Here is a 21,152-nt window from a genome sequence, read left to right as displayed (position 1 = left end):
GTTTTGACTATGGTAACATGCTCTTTGTGGGGGTGATTTTGAAGACTCTTTGGATGCTTCTGCTGGACCAAAATATTGCAGCCAGACTGTTGATTGGGGTCAGCTATAGGGACCACTTGACACCCTTTTTACAACGGCTTCACTGGCCGTTGTACAGTTTCCAGGTACAGTTCAAAATTCTGGTTTTGACCTATAAAGCCCTACCCAACTTGGGATCAGTTATTTGAAATAACTGCATTCTCCCTTGAGGACTTGACCAGGAGAGGCTTTTATCTCTGTCCCATCGCCATTGGAGGCACATTTGGTGGGAACCCAAGAGACGGCCTTTCCGACAGCTACTCTCACGCTCTGGAACTCCCTGCCAAGGTGGGCAAGGCTAGCTCCATCTTTATTATCTCTCTTTTAGTAGGCAAACGCTCTTATTCAGTCAGGCTTTTGGCGGTAAGGCTGTTTTTTTGCTGAACTAAGTTTTAACTGGTGGATGCTTTTTATTTCTTACTACTTTGTAGCTGATGTGATTTTATGTGTTTTTAACTGATGTGTTAATTGATGTGGGTATATTTTTATTATGTAATACTTTAACTGTTTTTTATTTGTAGCCACCTTGAACATTAGTGGAAAAACGGGCCATAAATCAAATAAATAAAAATAGACTTATCATTATAGACAGTTAAATATTTGCATTTCTTTCTTGCGTGTATCACTACTGCCCTTTCAGATGTGGCAGGTTTTAGTAGTGTAATGGAAAGTTTAAAAAAATCCTTGAAATCACGTTTTTGTGGTGATGGTCATTCTGGTGCTCCTTGTATATTGCCAGTAAACAATTCTGATGTTTGAATAATTCCATAAAAGTTAAATCTTAGCTTGGCATTTGTTCTCTTCATACCCTGCAGGAGTGTATCTCTCTAAGTATGCTGATTTGTTGCAAGCCAATACTCTGGAGGCTAGAGCAACTGGTGATATTATTATTTTTAAAGTAATAAGGGTAAGTTTATAAGAGTTTGAGTTCACTCATGGTTCACTAGTGATATATTGCATTCCCTTTTCGTAAACTTTTTTAAGTTTAAAAAAGTTGCTGGCATGAGGCACTTCAAAGAGCCTTTTTCTATATAAATCAGATTGTAGTATTTTAAAATGTAAACATCTGTTACCAAGGAGTGGTTGTGCATATTGGGTACTATGCAATGGGGCCATGCGCGTGCGGCAAGCCCCACCAGGCCTCGGTCCACGCGTGTCCAGCCCCGCCAGCTGAGGTCCATGCACAGCTGCTATATAGTGCTTCTGGGGGCCTGCCGTGATGCGAGCGAAAACACTTGTTTCTGGAAGGGACGCAACGTGCCCCTTCCAGAAACCAACATTTTTGCTTGTGCAGGGCTTGACCCTGCAAGGACTATATTGTGGCCACATCTGGACCTGGGCTGGGGGTGCGCAGTCCAGGGCCCAGCTGGGCTGGCTGTGTGTGCACGGCCCCTATTGGATGCTGCCCAATGTCTGTATGATAAGATCGTTCCATAGGTGTAGATAATTTTCAGAACTGAAAAGAGCAGCCGGAGATGGAGTTAATAACATTGCAAGTAGACTTTTGAAAATGAAGAGATTAGGCTAAAGGAAAATATGTTCTTAGAGTATCGTGAATGAACTGTAAGAACATAAGTACTGTGCTGGATCAGACCAAGGTCCGTCTGGTCCAGCATTCTGTTCACACAGCGTCCAGCCAGCTGTCCCCATGAGAAACCCACCAGCAGGACTCTCCCACCCATGTTCCCCAGCAACTGGTGTACATAGGTATATTGCCTCTGATACTGGAGATAGCACATAGCTTTCAGGACAAGTAGCCATTGATAGCCTTCTCCTCCAGGAATTTATCTTTTAAAGTTATCTTTTAAAGATAACTTTTAAAGTTATTCAAATTACACTACTGTTTAATGTTTTGTGTGTGACTTTCTTGGATGGAAAGTGGTATGGGTTTATCTGTTTGTTATATGTATTGTACCTGGCACCTTTCTGATAGTCACTTTCTTACCTTTTAGGGGAAAATGAAGACTATATCTGACAACCGGGGAGGAATGGACTCCACTGTTAAAAGTACATTAGACCCTACGCCAAAGCACGAATGCCATGTTTCAAGGAATGCAAGCAGAATTACTTCTGTCTTAACTTATAGAGCATATGAGCGCACACAGGTAAGAGAATGGCAGTTATGTGAACACAACTGCACGTAAATGTTTCTGTACGTGCGGTTAACTTTGTAGGTTTTATATAATGGAGAGGTTACAATATAACCAATATAGCCTTTTGCAGCATAATGCATGTTAATTTTTGAAGAGTACTTAACATTTTTATTTATTTCATTTTTTAACAGGAAAATGTATACTCTGAACACACATTTAATTTGTTTTGTAGCAATTTGTTTTAAAAGTTCATTTTTGATTTCACAATGCTTTATCATTTTGTCCTTATGATAACTTTCAGCATAACTAGCACTATAGTCTAATTTCAGTGATGAAATAAGGAGTTTGAGACTTTGTTTATAAAATAAATTCAGTACATACCTGACAACATTGTACAAAACTACAAAGTTATATCTATGTTATTATGAATTTCTTTCCAGTATTATTTCTATGAATATGGCTTCGATGAGATCAGACAAAGACCAAGACATGTATGTCCATATGCAGTTGTATCATTTTCTTACAAGGATGAAAAGATACAGAAGTATTTGCCTCAAGTGAGGTAAGTTACGGGTTTATTTTTTTCAAAAGTAGTATTTAGAGTGAAAGACTTTAATTGTTAGTATTCTCAACTTACTATTACTTGCTGGCCATGATCCTGTATGCATACTTACTGCTTTGATTAAGAACTGAAAATGGGAGTATATAGCTCGCTCACACTGTGCAAGTGTTTGATTATTTAAAGCATATTTATCTTGCTTGTTAGTCAAAAAGGCTCTCCGAGCGGCTTAAGATGCAGCACAAAATGAAAAAGGGATGAAGAGGGAAACAAGCAAACTCGGTCACCAGTTCTTAAAATGTTATATAGTTCTTATAACGACTAGCTTGAGTGCAAACAGTTCAGGGAAAAGAGAAGCCCAGTGGAGCTGGTCTTGGGAGCCAGAGGGCAGTGCTACACTTAGCGATGTTAGAGAACAGGCTACGTAAATACGCAAGTATTTACGTAGCCTATCATAGCTAATGCAGGGACGCAAAGGGTGGCCGCAGCCCGGCAGCGGACGGAAGTCTGGCTGTGGGCGGCCCTGGCCGGCGGCTCCACAGGCTCCCCATGGAGCGGAGCTGGCCGGGGAGGATACTGAGGGGGTGGGATGGATTGCCTCCCCCCCCCCCAGCGGATGGCCCCAGCAGAACAGGGTACGTAATCCGTATACCCCTAGCTACAGTTGCCATGGCTAGCATGCATGCGTAATTGTTGAAGTCTGGAAATACCCTGAGCATGTTTTCTGTTTGGGGCTTAGGTCAATTTCAGGGTGGAACTTACTTACCTCATTTATTGCTGGGCTGGTAAGAAAAAAAATACCACTCATGCTATCTTCTGTCTTAAATTTTGATGATTATGGAAGCAGTTTAATCTGTTTGTGCTAGGAATTAATCTAGTACCTTGGAACAACTGGAATTTTTAGGGATACCACAGGATGATTTCAGAACATTTCTACACTACAGGTTATCTTGTAATTCTAGTGAATTGAGTCTCTTATTGACGAGCTGGGTAGTATCCATTGTGAAGAAACCCCATTTTCTGTACCAGAAATGTTGATTCTTTAAGTTGTGTACATTTATACCATCTTCAAGGTTGTTTGAGAAGAAAACATGTACATAAAGAGTTATTTAGTGCATGGCAGTTCAGTAATCAAGATCATAGAGTGGGAAATTACATGTGACGGAGAACACTACTTCTGGCTTTTTGATTTTAATTGTATGTATTTTGCTTGTAGATCAAAAATTTCTAATATGGATAAGAGCACCGGTAAGAATACAATTATTAAATAAAGCTGTGTGTCACTGACTGGAATTCTAACATGCATTGCATACTTATGGTGCTTCCAGAGCCTCCTGTCAAGTGGTTTTCTTTCCCTGCAACCCTCTGCTGTGCTTTGAGTCTTAGCAAAGTGACCTTGATTCTTTCTTATTGTATTAAATGGTGACCTTACATCAAAGGAGAGGGTGCTTAGATTCTTAGCTTAATACCCAGAATCATAGAATAGTAGGGTTGGAAGGGGCCTACAAGGCCATTGAGTCCAACCCCCGAAGAAGCTTCGGTGCCTTTGAGAGATCCCCTCAAAAGTTCTTTAATTTCCTCCATCTAATGTGCAACTTTCGTTCTCCTGAAGCCTGTACAATTTGCAATAATTTTAATCTCTTAATAATATTTATAGATGGAATTCCAAATATGAATAAAAACAAAATTGTTAAACCAATAAAAAATTAAATGTTATAAAACAGTGAAATTATTCCCAAAATGTCTGTTTTTTGCTCTATATGAAAGGAGACCAGGGAAGAATATACACATATATTCACAATTCCTGGGCTATTTCAGAAAAGGCCATGCTCCTGGTAGATCTTATCTTTCTAAAGGAAGGAAACTAGAGCAGGGCCTCTCTGGTAGATCATAAGGCTGGGGGGTGGGATGGGCAGGATTGACTGGAAGAAGGTCTTCCTCCAGATCCTTGGGACCCAGACTGTAGGGTTTTAAAGATCAAATCTAGTACCTTGAATTGAGCCTGGAAACAAATGCAGATGTGTTCAAAACTGGTGTAATGTGTTCTTGCATGCATACCTGTCAGCAGATGGATACAGTTTTGTACCAGCTACAGTTCCATGCCATCTTCAGGGGCAGCATAAGGTAGAGGATGTGGTAGTAGTCTATTCTGGAAGTCACGAAGAAAGGAATGAGAGTAATGGCATAACTGACGAATCGATAAAGTTGATAAAATTCCCTCCTGACCACAGCCACCACCTGAGAATCCAGAAGCAATGCTGTAGGTTCAGGAGCACCCTTGGACTACAAACCTGCCCCTAAGAAAAGCCAAAAGATTGACATTGCGTTGCTTTGCTGGACCACTTAGTCTTCCACCATCATGAACTCGATCTTATCTGGATTTGACTTTTGTTTACTCTTATTGAGTCAAGCACTATTCTTGGAGACCCCTTTAGGGAAACAGTCACATTACCTGGATCTGATGAAAAGGAGAAAATAGAGCCGAGTGTCAACTGAAATTTAGCCTCTGCTGTAGGGTTTACTTGCTTTCCAGGCAATACTTTGGTAGAGCCAAGGGGCCACTAAGCCATCTATTCCAAAGGATCTGTTCGTTGTCAGTCAGTGATTGTCCAGTGAAACTGATCCAAGACGAAAGGAGCATAAATAGGCGGGAGTTGACATCAGACTCCCAAGTACTTCAGATCTTTGGGAAGATCCCGAGACAAAGTTCCGATGAAAGCATGTATCTAGGAACTATAAGGCTCCATCTGTAACCTTAAATATTTGAGCAGAGTCAGGGTTCAAACCATGATGTCCACTTCTGATTTGACGTAACCATGATCTGCTCAATTTAGGCATTGTGGCACACTTTAATAATCGTGACTCAGGGAGTGAATCAGAGTGTGTAAGGTTGGAGGAGAGAGGGGACCTGAGGCATGGTTCTAACAACCAAACCATGATTTGGCGATGATGTCTGAACCAGGCCACTGACAGCAGCAGTGAAAGGTAGCACATGGAGAATATTTGCAGGACAGAGTTAAAGGTGTAAGTGTATATCTTTACAAAACACTAAACGGTGGACACCTTCACTTCAACAAAAGCTGCTTTTAGGTGAAAGATCCTGTACAGGTTTTTCCCATGCAGAGGAGTCCATTGAGGAGGTCACTGTTCTTGAGCAACCTGAATGTGACTACCGTCATTGCAATGGGGAAAGGAAGGCTATAACATTTCATTCTATTAAGTGAAGGAGAGAGGTTAAAGCTATGCCTACTATGTCATAGTCTCAGATTAGATAGATTAAGACCTGAGAGGCAAGGAGGAGATGTCCTTCACTATTTTTCTGTCTTTCTCTGTTCTCTGCTACACGTAGTCCTGGTTCACATGACACAACAGCCAGGTGCTGTTTTAACATGGCGCCTATGGGCATCCAACTTGCTGTGGCTTGTGTCGTGTGAACACAGGCGGCAGGAGGTGTTTGAACCCTCAAATAACCCATAGCTTCTTTTAGGGTTATTTGAGGGTTGTCTAACCCTCAACCTTGGCTGCCTGGGTTTGCATGCCTCGATAACCTATGGGAACATAACAGCCCCCATGCGTAAATTGGCCCGTGGTGGTATGTCATGTTGTGCGAACCAGCCCGCTGCTACTGTCAGAATGTGTGGTTTTACTTTTTCTTGATGTTCAGTGTATGTATATGGGAGTAGAACGAAACTAATACTTCGTGAGAGGGTATACTCTCCTTCTACTTGATAGCTTAGAAATTTACGTCAAATAACATTTCCAGTCGTTCTTGTTTTGGTGGCAGTGGATGAAAACATTTTGGAGGGATGTAATTTGACAATGTAATAGTGTTTTTAACTTGTGTTGCAATATTTCAGTAAAATGCAATAAATTCCCCTTTAGGCTGGGAGCTGTCATGTGCAGAAAAGTACTTTTATCTGCACAAAAAAAGACTTTCCAAGCCCATTACCTAAACGCACATAAGTTAACCCCTCCTCTGTAGCCAGCATGGAAACACAGGGTACTAGTCTCTTAGCAGGCTTGTTTTTAAAAAAGCCTTCTACTAAACTGGTTGGTGGAGGAGGGACAGAGCTGAGGGATGAGCTTCATCCCACCCCCAGCCAGCAAACAGAGGAGGAATAGTGAGATCTGTCCTTCCTCTGCTAGCCCAATTACTGGCCTGCCTGGAATTCCTGATTGCTTATGGCTACCAGATGAGTTGTTAAATACATGGATATCCATTTCTTGATGTTACCAATGGCATTTTAATTTTGAATATCACTACTTTGGATAGGTGACCCGTTAAATCCCCCAGTTCCCAACGAAACATTCTCCTTCAAGAAAATTCTTAGCTTCTTTGCTTGTGTCTGCATAGCCTTTTCATAATCCAAGACTTGGGGGGGATAAATGAATCTCATCAGAATTCTCTCTTTATATCCTTAGTCCCTTTAAAAATAAATAATTTTCAATGCAACATTATTTATGGAAAGGAAGTATTACACAGATTGTTCTTTTTTAATATAGATAAGACAAGTTACACATTATGGAAAGGGCAGCTTTTAAACAGAGGGACACTTGTATGTCATGCTGCTCTGAAATCGGAAATGCGTCCTTCACTTCCCTGTAAACTGTAAGTATTAAACATTCAAAACCAGACCTGAAATCAGTGTATGTTACACCAGATTGTGACAAATCTTGAAGGCCTAGAACATTCCAGTTCTGGACAACTCTTGAAGGTTTATAACATTTCAGTTCCAGGCTGGATAAAATTTTAAAATTTTTTAACAAATCAGAATTTTGAATATTTTTTTAAAATAAAAAATGAAATACTCTATTTCCCTCTAACTTAAAAAAAAACAGTTACAATTGAATTCCATCATAAATACGCTAAATTTTGAATATTCAAGCCAGCTTGTGTTGTCTGAACCCAGGTGATGGGTTCTGTGGGTTCAAGCCCTGCGTGCCTGGGTTCGAATGACACGGCAAGCCATGGTTGCAGCTCTGAATATTAAAAAACACAGCCCGGTATGTGCTTCCAGTTCACCATGGCTTAAAGCAACCAGATCAAAGAATGACCCACCAATCAAACATTGTCATTTATTTCAATTTTTAATCGCATGAAATTGGTTCTGTCCAGCCTCACTGCCACCTCTTGCTTCTTGAAAATTTTGGGTTTTCAGTTGTTGCTTCTCTGACGAAATCACATGTGTGAAGGTACAGGCTAGATAGGATGATTGTTGTTCTGTGCTTATGTGGTGATGGAGCTAGGCCACACAAGGCAGAGGAGTTGGTTACGACAGACAGACAGTAGAGGAGGGTAGATAAAAATCGATAATTAAAAAAATAAGAAAAACAAGATTTTTCAAAAATTCAGTTGGATTTTTTGATTTCTTTAAAAATGTAAATATTTAATTTATCTTAATAATAACTAAGTTAACATTACATAATCTGAATACAAGCATGTTAGCTGTAGAGAATCAACTGAATCAATTAATGCCTGTACCAGATACATTGAGTTGAAGGAGGCTTTTATATGAAGATGAAGAACCAATCTGATCCCTTCTCAGATACGAATAGTTACCCTCAACAGCCTACTCAACAGTGATGAAAATAAATTATACAGTTCTGTTCAGCAACTATCAAACTTTGCTTTGGTCTAATTAGTCATGGGCATTTTATTTTTGTTTTCTGCTTCGTTTTTGTGAGGCTGAGGCTGGGCTGAGACAAGTGAAACAGAAAGGAGCAACTCTGGAAAGAAAAAGAGAAGGCAAAATTGTCCAGTGTACATCTTCCTGTATTCCCATACTTCAGCTACAAGCCCATAACTGCTTGTCTGGGAGTAAGCCCCACTGAACTCAGTGCAACTTACTTCTGAGTAGACAAGTGTAGGATTGTGCTGTTAACTTTAAAATGTCATTGTCATACGAAAGACCCTATGGGAATATTTTAAAAGACATTCCCTCTATAGATAAAAAAGGAAAACATGCAGAATATACAGTGAGACAATGAGATGCAAAGGCTACTTGTAAGACTGAAACAGTGTAAATAATACTTAGTTTAAATAATACTTAGTTTGTGCTGTAGTTCAGGGAATATATGAGAAAGTTTCACTGGGAAACTTGATTTAAATCAGTTATTTAAAATGACCCTTTTCACCTTGATTAAAATCAGTCCACCCTGTCCAGTTCTATGGGTGATACCAAATTTTATTTTTTTGTTGCTACAAAGCTTTTCTAGCTTCTTTTATGCAAAATTCCAAAAGTACTTTTTAAGATGGTGTAAGAAAAACTGTTTACATTTGTGAAAAATGTCTGGTGACAGAAATCTTAGATTCCTTTATTGTTTGACTGCTAGGCCTGAAAAACTTGATGTTGAGATGGTTATGAGCATTGAACATTTGACAAAGTTCTCACCGCGTGTGTTAAATAAAGAATCGTATTCGGGAGAAAGGGAAGGTAAGACCTCTTGTAATTAAGGAAAGCATTTAATCATCAAAGTACCCTCAGTGTTGGATACCTGTATGTACTTGAAGAGATAATCAACCTATGCCCTTTGTAGTTAATAATGTTTAAGTGAAGGGGGATGATTGGCTTGGTTTAAAGGGTAATTAGTGCTTCTAAGAGAGTGTCTCAGCTTCTTTGAAGGAGCCAGTTGTGGTCTTTAGATAAAAATAGCTATAATAACAATGGTTGGTCACAAATCTCCCTTTTTGGGTCAAAGTATCTGAGTATTTGGTGGCAGTATACCTCTAGACACTATTAGATGAAACATTACTGAGGTCCATTTCAATTTGGATAAAGACCCATGTTTTGCATTAAAATTGCATTGATTGCCCTGGTGACAGTTACAAAGGTAGTACAAAGTGACAGCCACAAAGGGTATACAACTTTGCTGGGTCTTGATCTCTTTGTTCTGCTCCTTCAGTACCATTAGCCGTGGCTTGCTTCTGGTTTGCCCATCTGGAGTCTGGGTAGGAGGCACCATTTTGACGTGGTTCTGCTCCTACCTAGCAGGTATATTTCAGAAGGTGGTGCTGGGGATGACATGCCATTTGGTGTTCCACAGGGACCAGTTTTGTTTCTCATGCTGCTTAACGTCTACATGAAATTGCTGTGAGAGGTTGTCCAGAACCTTGGTGAGAGGTGACATCAGTATGTTAATGACACCAGTTCTGTTTCTCCTTTACGTTAAAATCTAATGAGAAGGTGGTAGTGCTTAACTTCTGCCCAGAGTCTGTAATGGGTTGGATGAGGGCTAATAGTGAAACTCAATCTACAGTGGCAAGAAAAAGTTTGTGAACCCTAATGATAATTACAGAAATTCCTTAGTTGTACTGTGTGATAGCCTTCATGAATCAAAACCAGTCCAATAAATTTCCAATAGGCTTTATATTAACCAGTTCCATGTCTTGTGAAATAAAATGATGTATAAATTAGGCAAACAGTGAGTACTTAAGAGTCAGGAAAAGTAAGTGAACCACTGGTTGCAACAGCTCTGTTAAAGGGAATAATTTGAATCAGATGTAATCCGTAATCAGGTAGATCATCGGGGTGACTTTGCAAGGCCCCACCCTATAGAAAGATCAGAAACTTTGTGAGTTTGGTCTTCACCATATGGTTGTGTGGAAACATGTCATGCCACACTCAAAGGACATCTCTGAGGACCTCAGAAATGCAGTTATTGCTGCTCATCAGTCCAGAAAGGGTTACAAAACCATTTCTAAGGGTTTGGGGTTCCACCAATCCACTGTCAGACAGATAGTCTACAAATGGAGAGAGTTCAAGGCCACAGTCACTCTACCCAGGAGCAGTTGTCCTACCAAAATCTCTTCAAGAACAAACCGGTGCATCATCCAGGAAGTCAAAAAGAACCCCAGAGTAACATCCAAGGATCTGCAGGCCACTGTCGCCTTGCTAATGTGAGTGTTTATGACTCAACAATCAGGAAAGCCTGAATAAGAATGGTGTTCATGGGAGGATAGCCAGGAGGAAACCACTGCTCTCTAAAAACATTGCTGCCCGTCTGAAGTTTGCTAAAGTTCACATAGATGATCCCCAAGACTTCTGGAACAATGTTCTCTGGACAGATGAGTCAAAGGTAGAACTTTTGGCCTTCAATGAGAAACGTTATGTTTGGAGAAAAACAAACACCGAATTCGAGCAGAAGAACCTCATTCCGACTGTCAAGTGTGGTGTGGGAATGTGATGATTTGGGCCTGCTTTGCTGCCGCAGGACCTGGACGGTTTGCCATCATTGACACAACCATTAATTCTGCAGTGTATCAGAAGGTTCTAGAGGAGAAAGCCGTCTGTGATCTGAAGGTGAACCAAAAGTGGGTTATGCAAGACGACAATGATCCTAAACATACAAGCAGATTTACAAAAGAATGGCTGCAGAAGAAGAAATTCCATGTTTTAGAATGGCCTAGTCAAAGTCTGGACCTAAACCCCATTGAAATGTTGTGGCAGGACCTGAAGCGAGCTGTTCATAGAAGCCCTCAAATGTCACTGAGTTGAAGCAGTTCTGTAAGGAGGAGTGGGTCAAAATTCCTCAAAACTGATGTGAGAGACCAACTGTTACAGGAAATGCTTACTTGAAGTCATTGCTGCTCAAGGTGGTGCCACCAGGTACTGAATCTAAAGGTTCACATGCTTTTTTGACATTTATTTATCCACAACTGATTCAACATTCGATATCCATGTGTGAAAAAGTAACATGTTTGTCTGTCATCTGTTACTCAGGTTATCTGTTCTTTATCTAGGATTATGGGGTTAGAGTAAGATCTAATAACATTTTAGGTTGGAAATATATGACAATCCTAAGGGTTCACAAACTTTTTCTCGCTGCTTTACTCTTAGTGGGTGATTCAGTGGACCTGGAAAACTGTCTTGCTGACTCTGGATGGGTTCACGCTTGTCTTTAAATACCAGGTTTGCAGCTTGGGTGTGCTGCTAGACCTTCCCTGGGGATGCTAAAGTAGTATGTATGGCATGAAGTGACTTTCACCAACTTGGGCTAATTCAGAACATACAGTAGCAGCCAAACTGTTAGCTGGGGTGCACCAGTCTTGAACGTATAATGCCTGCCTTCAGAGATTTACCATTTAACAAAGATTTACTGGCTTGGGACCAAGGTATTTAAAGGACCATCTTTCTCCCAGACGAACTTGCCTGCAACATAAGATCTGCGTCAGATCCTGCCATGCCCTAACCAGTAGAGGGTAGGGCATGGCAACTAGGAGGAGGGCCTTTTCAGTGGGTGGCACACGTTGTTTATGGAACCTTGACAGATTGATAGAGGCACCAATGCTGCTTTTATTTTGATGCTGGGTCAACCCTTTTTTTATTTTAAAAAACTTTAGTGGCCTTAGTTGTTCATTCTATTACAGGCTACTTTGGGTTTACAGATTTCGTTCTGCTTTTAAAATAAATGTTTAATTATTTTAGAGTAGGTTTTGCTGTTTTTATGATAAACTGCTTCTATTTTTGTGAGTTGCTGTTAAATAGAAAAGCAGCGTAGAAAAGTGTGTAAAATAATAATGGTTTGGATCCTAAGTCTCACAAGCAAAAGGAAGCTCACACAAAGGGACTTTCCCATCCCCTCCTCCCCCGACGCTCCTCAATCCTCTCTGGAGAGTTGGGGGACCCTCTGGAAGGTATGGGATCAAGAAATTACTCAAATTAGGTGGAGCCACCTGTGTAATCAGAGTACAGCCTGTACGATGTAGCTTTGCCCAATTTGGGACAATCCCCCCCCCCCCCGCTTCTCAGCTGCCCCCTGTTCGCCATCCAATATTGATTAGGAGGATCCTAAAACCTTTTGTGGAGTGCAGCTGGTAGTAGGGGATGAGAAAGTCTCACTGCACTAGCCTTCTTCTGCTCTCTCACTACTTAGAATCGAAGCCAATATAGGCAGAAAAAATATTTGCTTGTTTTGTGCCCTTCCAGAGGAGATGGTTTATGGATAGACTTTGTTCTTTCTATATTCTCAGAATTCAGGAATGGACTGTATTGTAGTCTATATGAAGTCGTGGAAAAGACTAGATCAGGAAGTAATTTGGAAGGTTTACTTCAAAAGCTAGAAAAAGACAAACTAGTGAGTATAGATTCTTTACATATTTACTATGTGTGTGGTTAACTTGGTTACTGTACTTTCTAATAATACACCATGAGCAGTCTTGCTCTACGCTTAGTAGTGTTCCAAATTTAAAATGCATATCTAGTGTTGCAGGCATATTTTTACAGTGTGTAAACTTCGTTTTTGCAGGTTATTATAAAACCACTTGTAGACAGAGGATACCTCTTACTTCTTTCTCCTGATCAAATGGCTTCCCCATATGGTATGCAACTTCTTATTTCTTCAACAGCATAGGTTTTTTTCTTTTAATAAGCAGCTTCATTATCTTATGGGTGTATTTTTTTTTTTTCTGGCTAGACAACCGAACAGGAAGGCCTCGCACTCTGCAAGCATTGTTTCTGTTTCGGAATCCTAGAGGTGTAGTGACTTCAGGTAAGTTTAAGTGTTTAATGTACAAGTGTGTTAATTGTTAGGTCATATGTTACTACTGGTGCTGCAATAGTGTCTGGGATACTAGGCCCATGACGTGACTCCAACCAAGAGAAGCAGGGCTGGAGAGAAGGCAGCGAAGGCAGTCCTGGTTTTCCCAGTTTTCCTTTCAGTGATGGGCAGGAGGGACAGTTGGGATTTGCTGACCATGTTTACTAGCCTAGTAACAGTCATTAAGGATCAGGAATGGGACTGAGAGTGTTCAGACGGCTGTTGTGCTGCCAGGGGAAAACAGCAACAATCGATGCATCACAGATGTCATACATGAGTCTGAGAGGCCCCTGGAAGCATGCACAACATGTACTGCTTACTTAATTTAAAGGACTGGGTGGTGGGCTAGCTCTCCCTTTGGAGAGGATGGTGGTTAAGGTATTGTCTGACTTCCTTCCATATCTGAGGCCTGAGAGGGTTGAGGATTGATACAGGTGGGCCCTGAGATCCTGCCAACGAACAGGACTGACTCTGTAAGCCCCAGATGAATACTTCCAAATGCAAAACACACCCTACATCAGGCAAAACACACCCATACACCACAACAAAGTGAACAAAACAAACTAGCTAACACACTGGTGAAACACATATACACACAGGCAAAACACCTCCTGTTACTCCCCACCAACCTGCCTAGCCACCATGACACTCCCTACCCCCCCCCCCAGCTTACCAGTTCTCTTTTCTGGATGGCTGGGCATTGTTGAATATAAAGGTGGTGCTGGAGGTGGTACTTCGCTTTGCATCATGACTGCCTCCCAGTTAAATATTTTTTAATTTAAATTAAAAAAAACAAAAAGAGGAGGGGCAGGGAGCCTGATGGGTGTCCCCTGGAGGTACCACAAGGTTCTGTTCTGTCCTCCATGATTTGAAATGTCTATATGAAACTACTGGAGGAAAGGCATCAGGATGTTTGGGCCCAGTGTCATCAATATCCAGATGACATTTAGATCTATCATCCCAGGGAGGTGGTGGAATCCTTGAACAAGTGTCTTCAGGTAGTTTTGGGGTGAATTGTGGTGAACAAGCTGAAATTTAATCTAGAAAAGATGGAGGGGATATGAGAGGGAAATCACCTGTTTTGGGTATAGGTTTACACCTAGTCCTAGAAGGGGTTGCACTCTCCCTGAAGGACCAAGTGCACAATTTGGAGAACTGGGGAGCCTCAGCTAGCAGTAGTGGCCAGGAATGTTTATTACCAGTTTAGGTTGCGAGCCTATCTCGAAAGGTCTGACTTTGCTTATTGATTATTCCAGGATCCTGGAAAAAGACTTCACTTTCTTATCAAATTAACTTATACATAATTTGTCAATGTGATTATATAGACCAGAAGTAGGCAACCTGGTCCCCTCCAGTTGTCTTGAATTGAAACTCCCATTACCCTTACTACTGGCCATGCTGATGGGAGTTGTAGTCCAAAATACCTGGAGGGCACCAGATTGCCTACCCCTGATACAGACTATATGTCCCACATCCTATTAATTTACTCATCAATCCTTTTTCAATTATAGGAGACAGCCATATGAGCTGCTGTTAAAACGTACATGATTATTTCAATATCATCTTTGTGAACTATTTCCCTAACAAAACTAACAATGGATATAATGATATATCATATCCTGTCCAGGGTCACTAACATGTTGTCCAGTAGGCCAATGGCTATGAAGTGGAACAAAGGTCCCCTAGCACCACCTTCTGAAACTGCTGTGCTAGAAATCACAGTAACACCGTACCACCTAAGCCCAACCCAGATAACTGTTCAAGAAGGCAGCTATTGTCAATGGTATTGAAAGGCTCTGAGAGGCCAGGAGAACCAACAGGGTTGCACTACCTCCATCGGTTCCTCAGCACAAGTCAACAGGGAGACCAGGGCTGTATCCATCCCAAATCCATGTCTGAAGCTGGATTCGAATGGATCTAAATAATCAGTCTCATCCTGCCAGCACTGTGGAACATGCTCCAATACCTTGCCCCACATTTGACACTTGATGGTAATTATCAGAAACCATAGGAAACTTAGTTTCTCCAACAGTGTCTTCACCACTGCTTCCTTATATTATTTATACACTGCTTCCCACTACTTTTTGGGGATCATGCCATACCCCAAGGAGGGGTATTAACCACTTCTGAAGTCCAGATAGCCTAGCCCAGGCCTATCACACAAGCCAGGATGGGCAAGGATTCAAGACGTGTGGGCAGTGTCAATCCTCCAAACAAGTTGTCCGTGTACTTGGATTGCACAGATGAAAATCATTAACAACATGATTAAAGGGTGCACTAGTCCTGGATCTCTGACTCTGTCACAACAATGGCATCCAGGTTAGCATAGATATGAGTGATGATCCACAAAAGGTTCAGCAAATTACTCACAGCAGGCTTTCAAGAGTTTCAAGCTATTGCGTTCCAGTGCCTACTCCAAGGAGGCCTTTAACCACTCGAAAACTTTGCTGGACAACACTGAGTGGGTGCAGTGGTGGTGAAGTAAGATTTCTTTGCCAACATCACTGCCACTGAATAAGATTGAAAATGGATACTTAGTCTGTGTTGAATCATATTTATTAGAGGTCTTCTGCCATTTCCTCTCTAAAAGTCAATCCTGATGTTTCATTACCCTCAGCTCCTCAAGATATCAAGGAGCTGATATGGTTCTGTGACTAGGTTGAGGACTTTAGGAGTGATTGTATCAATCACCTGGGTCATCTCATTACTGGTGTTGACCAGGGTCAAGGCAGGTATAAATAAAAATAATAAATATAGACAGGGAATTATTTCAAGAATGTAATACGATACCGTAACACTATCATTCAACAACCACAGTAAAAATAAATTAAAAATGCAATTTCTGTTACAAAGGCAGTCTAAAGTTATATAAATTAAAATGCCTGGGGAAAAAGATACGCCTTAATCTGGCACCAAGAAGATAGTAAATTAGGCACTAGGCATTCCTCCTTAGGGAGGACATTCCAAAGGTGGGGTGCCAGCTCAGAGAGAGACCTATGTATTATAACCAGATAGGGCACTTGGAGTAGTGCCTCAGTAGAAATCCTTAAGACGCAGGCAGGCAGGTATGGGAAGAGACAGTCCTTCAAATATGTGGGTCCCAAGCCTTTTAGAGCTTTAAATGGCCCCTTGAATTGTGTCCAGAAATGAATAGGCAACCAGTGCAATTCTTTTAAGATTGTAGTGATGTGAACCACTTGGGCAGTACCAGTTAATAGTTTGGCAACTGAATTTTGCAGTAATTCGAGCTTCTGAGTTGTGAAGGGCAGCTCCTGATAAATTGAGCTTTATCAATTTACACCATTACAGTAATCTATCTGGGAGGTTACCAGAACATAGATCGCCATGGCTAGACTATCCCTGTCCAGAAATGGCTACAACTTGTGAACCACCTTAAGCTGGTTAAAGGGTACAAAGCTGGATCTTGGAGCATTTCCAAGCTTGAAACGCATTTTTTTGGAATCCCATTTCAAATGCAGTTCCATTCAAAACAGATTGAACACCATTTTCCCAGACCCAGGAACCATCTACTGAAAATGCCTCCCAACAAACTCCAGGCACCAGTTCAGCACCTGCGGAACCACTCTTGATTCCAATGTCAAAGAGAAATAGAACGGAGTATCATCAGCATATTGATGGTGCTTCACTCCAAATCCTTGAATGACCTCACCCAGCAGCTTTAAATACAAGTTAATGAGCATGAGGGACAGAATACAAATTTGTAGGAACCCTAAATTGTTGTGGGGTTGAGCAGAAATCCCCCAAGGCCATCTTCTGGAGATGGTGCTGTAGAAGCAGAATCACCATGCCATGCTACACCCAATCCACAGAACTGATCTAGCAAGAGACCATGGTCAGTTGCACTAAATGCCACTAAAATGTTAAGGAGAAACAACAGGCTTGCATTCCCCTGGTTTCTTCTTCATCAGGGTGGCTAAGGTTGTTTCAGCACCAAAACCAGGTCTTAATTCAGATTGAAATGTGTCCAGGTAATTGGTTTCATCCAAAAGCACCTGGGGTTGAATCACCATCACCCTCTTGTGTACCTTGTCCAAAAGGGATATTTATGACCGAGTGATAATTGTTGCAGTCCTCTGATCCAGAGAGGGTTTCTTAAGAAGTGGTCACACAAAGTGCCTTGCGAACTTGTCATAGCAGGCTTCTAATACATCTGTTCTAGGATTTGGTTGTAATAAATCTTTACCATCCAGATGATGTGATAATGAGTAAAAGCACTCTGTATAGCATTAATGGAATGCAGATATTTAGAATCAGTGGGTTCTATCTAGTGGTGGCTATCTGCCAGGGGAATGGAAACCACTGGCATATTGGATCCCCCTTGCCCAGGAGTTGGGGGACCCTCCAGAGCAGATTTGGAGAACTTGTGGGGGGCTGCAGGAGAGAGGAGAGCAAGGGGAAGACCAGTTGTGTGAGAGGAAGTCTGCTCGTGGTGTTGGGTGTAACCCAATGTGCTTTCTCCTCAAATGTATAAGTATAACATCTAAAAAGTGAGTCATGTAAAGATTTTACAGTGATGCAATTCATCAAGTTAATCTTGGCAAAAGTCTTCATCAGCTCCTGGATAGCCAAATCTAGTTACTTTGCTTGTAACACATATATCTTGGATAGGAGAAGTATTATTTCAGCTCTTTCCTTGGTTTTGTTGATACTCGTCAGATTCAAAATTAATTTCTCCTTTGAGTCAGAATATAAGAATAATAATGATCCATCTTCTTCTACAGGAAAACCACAAGTACAAAGGTGCTATTTATAGCGTCCCTTCAGATATTATGAGGGCACAGTTTGTAATCTCACTGCCAAAAATGCTTTCTGAAAAGATAAGTAATTTTCAGAATCATGGAATATTGTTAAAAGGCAGGGGAGATCTATGATTTCTGATAGTCCCTTAGTAATGTAATTTGCTGTCTGTGGATCTCATAATGTATTTAATTTTACTTTAAACCTAGGCCTGTGAAGATCAAGGTTCAGATACTCGGCCATGAAGCTCACTAGATTACCTTGAATTTGTTACTGTCTTTCTGCCTGACCTGCCTCAGGGGGTTGGATAAAATGGCAGGGTATGTGTGTGTGAGAGAGAACTGTGTACACTGCCCTCTTGAAAGAAAGGCAGGATATAAATAAGTTTACTATGCGTTAATAATTGTGTTGCTTACTTAATGAATGATTTTCTCCCTTGATTTTCTTTCCGTCCTTACTTTGAACACAGCACACAAAAATGAACAGAAAAGTGGAAATACTTCATTATTACAAGAAACCCCTGTGGTTATGCCAGAACTTACAAGATTTATTCAGTCATTGCATTATGCTTATGTTCAGTCTCGTAAAGATCCTAAACCTGACTTAAATAATGTGGTGGAAAAGTATATAAATGACTATCTGAAACGATATAGTAAATATAAAGAGTTTATTTTATATAAGTATAAAGACTCCTTGGATGAGAGAAGGTTCTTGTATCCTGGCCCCAAAAATAAATCCCACCTTGAGAGCTCCTTGCGTGCATATATTTTTGGTTCTGAAGCCTACCAGATTCCTGTTTCTAAAGCCAAAAAAATAATGGATGGGAATCGAAAACCTCAGCAGTTCAGTCCTGTTTCAGATTATGAAGCTCCAGAAGAAGAATCTGACTTTACAAAGAGAAAAGGTGGCAAAAGAAATGGTTCTAAATGTGAAACAGTGGTTGCCAAGAGAAAGCCTAGTCACCCTGGAGACTATGATCAAGAAAGTATCCAAGAACTGATTAACTTAATTCAGTGTAAGAAGAAAAATGTCGATCGAGAATCTGATACAGAGGACAATAGAAATGAAAACAGACTGAAACGAAAGCTGGAATGTAAAAGAGAGAGCCCACAGAAACATTTAAAACTTAGCAATTCTTCAGAAAACATTTGTCAGTATGAAGGTAAGAGCTTCCAGACTACTATTGTTGACTTTGGAAAAATATGGCCTCATTTTTGCCATCTGTGTCAGGAACTTGCTCTTCTGGTCACTCTATAGCCCTAGCACAGCTGGAAATTAATTTGTGGGCATGAGCTTCCATAAAGAGCCTGCTTAATCTGATTCAGTCTAATGTTTGTGAATGCAATATCTCCCCTATCCTCCAATTCATTTAAAATGACAAGCAGCCAACTGCTTCAGTGCTGTGGTTTTCTTACACCCACGAAATTGGTAGTAAGCATACTGCAAGTCATTGGGCTTGAAGGAGGGGTGTAAATATAACATGGTGGTGCTTATACAAAAGAAGGCTATCCCTATATTGTGCCAGTACAGCCTTTTTCATTACCTTCCAACGGTTAGCGTAGAAATGTTTTTCCAGTCTATATTTTATATTAGTTATGTCAGCTGACTAAATGATGGCACAAGGCTTTTAGCACTTCCTGCTTTTCTCTCCCCCCCCCCCCCCCCAATTTTCTAGGTGGCAGGGCACCAGAATCAGTTCTTTCAGTGATAGCTGATCTTGGTGGACGTGACACTGATTTGAGACAGCAAAATGTTTCTGATCCTCCTGTTACTGACCTACCTCGTGTCCTGAAGATACTTTCAGAAATGTTTGCTAATGAAGATTTGCCATTGGCAAGATTGGTTAAACAAGTTTCAGCAGAAAACTATTCAAGGCAAAGTCTTGAGTACAACCCCATTCCAGTCAAGGAAGAACCTGAGGGAGAACCTGAGCTTCCTAACACTGCACGTGTTGAAAATACTCAATTCAAGGATCCCCAAAACCCAGTCAAACTGGAAACCAATGCACCATGCTTGCCTTACTCTGTTGATGTCTCTAATAATGAAGCAGACACGGATCATATGCTAAATTTAAAAGTAAGAACTTTTTCTTTTTGGAACGACAAACTCACTTTTTAAAATCTCAATATGTTATGTGACTATAAAATTGGGTTTGTTTTAGCATTTGCATCCGCAACTTCTGGTTTGACTGCTACAATGACTTAATGAATGCGTTCAACTCTTTTGAATAGAGGAAAAGTAAAGTAGTGTAGATTGAGCAAGACTAATGCAAAATTCTCATACACACATTTCTTAGAGAAGTAGGGGAGGCGTAGAAATAGTTGGGGGACATAGGTGGGAGGATGCTGTTGCACTCATTATCCTGCTTCTGGGTTTCCCACAGGCAGCTGATTGGCCACTGTGTGAACAGAATGCTGCACTAGGTGAACCTTGGTCTGATCCAGCATGGCTCTTCTTAGGTTCCTATAGTATGAGGGCAGGGATAGTTTTTCTGTAATGAACAATTCTTTTTGTGTCAGTTAAATTGTGACATTGAGGTGGCAAAAGCTTTAACTTGAAATTGAAGAATAATTATCAGCTGAGATACTATGTACATTCTCTTTCTCTAGATGCATGCTGCCAGTGAGTCTTGTTTTTCTTCAGTGAAGGGGGGCATCTGCAAGCTAATCCAGTTTTCTTGTCTCTTCAAATGGAGACCTCCCCCTACCCTTCTTTAGCAGGCTTTGCTATCCAGGGTCAAAATACAACTAGACAATTTATCTTTTTATTTGTTCCCCTCAGGCTAATGCAGAGTACATTATGACAGAATTTTCTGCAAGGATTGGCTTATAGGAAGGACTGTAGCTTATGGTAGAACATATGATCTGCATGCAGTTGGTCCCAAGTTCAGTCTCCAACATCTCTAGTTAAGGCTATGAAAGACTCCTGTCTGAAATCCCGAATCATGTAGCAGTACTGATCTAGATGGAACAATGGATTGACAGTGTAAGGCAGCTTCCTGTGACTACTGAGCTTCCAGGTGGATGAGTGCTCAGTAGGTGAGCATATTGGCACCGAGGTGTCCGGAATGCTTCCAGGAAAAGACTCAAAATGGCCTGCACCCACAGAGTGTGTTACAAGTTTGCGGT

At 41.0% G+C, this 21,152-nt stretch overlaps 1 protein-coding gene across 6 annotated transcripts in view; it reads left to right on the top strand.

Moving 5' to 3' along the window:
* The window catches only part of TASOR (transcription activation suppressor), a 70,905-nt gene that overhangs the window by 15,009 nt on the left and 34,744 nt on the right, over positions 1 to 21,152 (top strand). For all 6 annotated transcript variants that reach the window (XR_014788526.1, XM_084840040.1, XM_084840038.1 and 3 more), the window contains exons 5-15: positions 894 to 985; positions 2,031 to 2,183; positions 2,612 to 2,733; positions 3,947 to 3,978; positions 7,234 to 7,339; positions 9,064 to 9,164; positions 12,701 to 12,804; positions 12,976 to 13,048; positions 13,144 to 13,218; positions 18,494 to 19,186; positions 19,700 to 20,100. Coding sequence is in view for 5 of the 6 variants with exons in the window: in XM_084840040.1 (XP_084696166.1) it covers positions 894 to 985; positions 2,031 to 2,183; positions 2,612 to 2,733; positions 3,947 to 3,978; positions 7,234 to 7,339; positions 9,064 to 9,164; positions 12,701 to 12,804; positions 12,976 to 13,048; positions 13,144 to 13,218; positions 18,494 to 19,186; positions 19,700 to 20,100 (1,952 nt within the window). In the remaining variant the exon portion in view is untranslated. The remainder of the gene's footprint in view (positions 1 to 893; positions 986 to 2,030; positions 2,184 to 2,611; positions 2,734 to 3,946; positions 3,979 to 7,233; positions 7,340 to 9,063; positions 9,165 to 12,700; positions 12,805 to 12,975; positions 13,049 to 13,143; positions 13,219 to 18,493; positions 19,187 to 19,699; positions 20,101 to 21,152) is intronic.

This window comes from Heloderma suspectum, chromosome 2 (assembly GCF_057233095.1).
Source record: "Heloderma suspectum isolate Gila_16-S chromosome 2, 16-S_ref, whole genome shotgun sequence".
Lineage (NCBI taxonomy): Eukaryota > Metazoa > Chordata > Lepidosauria > Squamata > Helodermatidae > Heloderma > Heloderma suspectum.
This window is presented reverse-complemented; position numbering and strand designations above follow the sequence as displayed.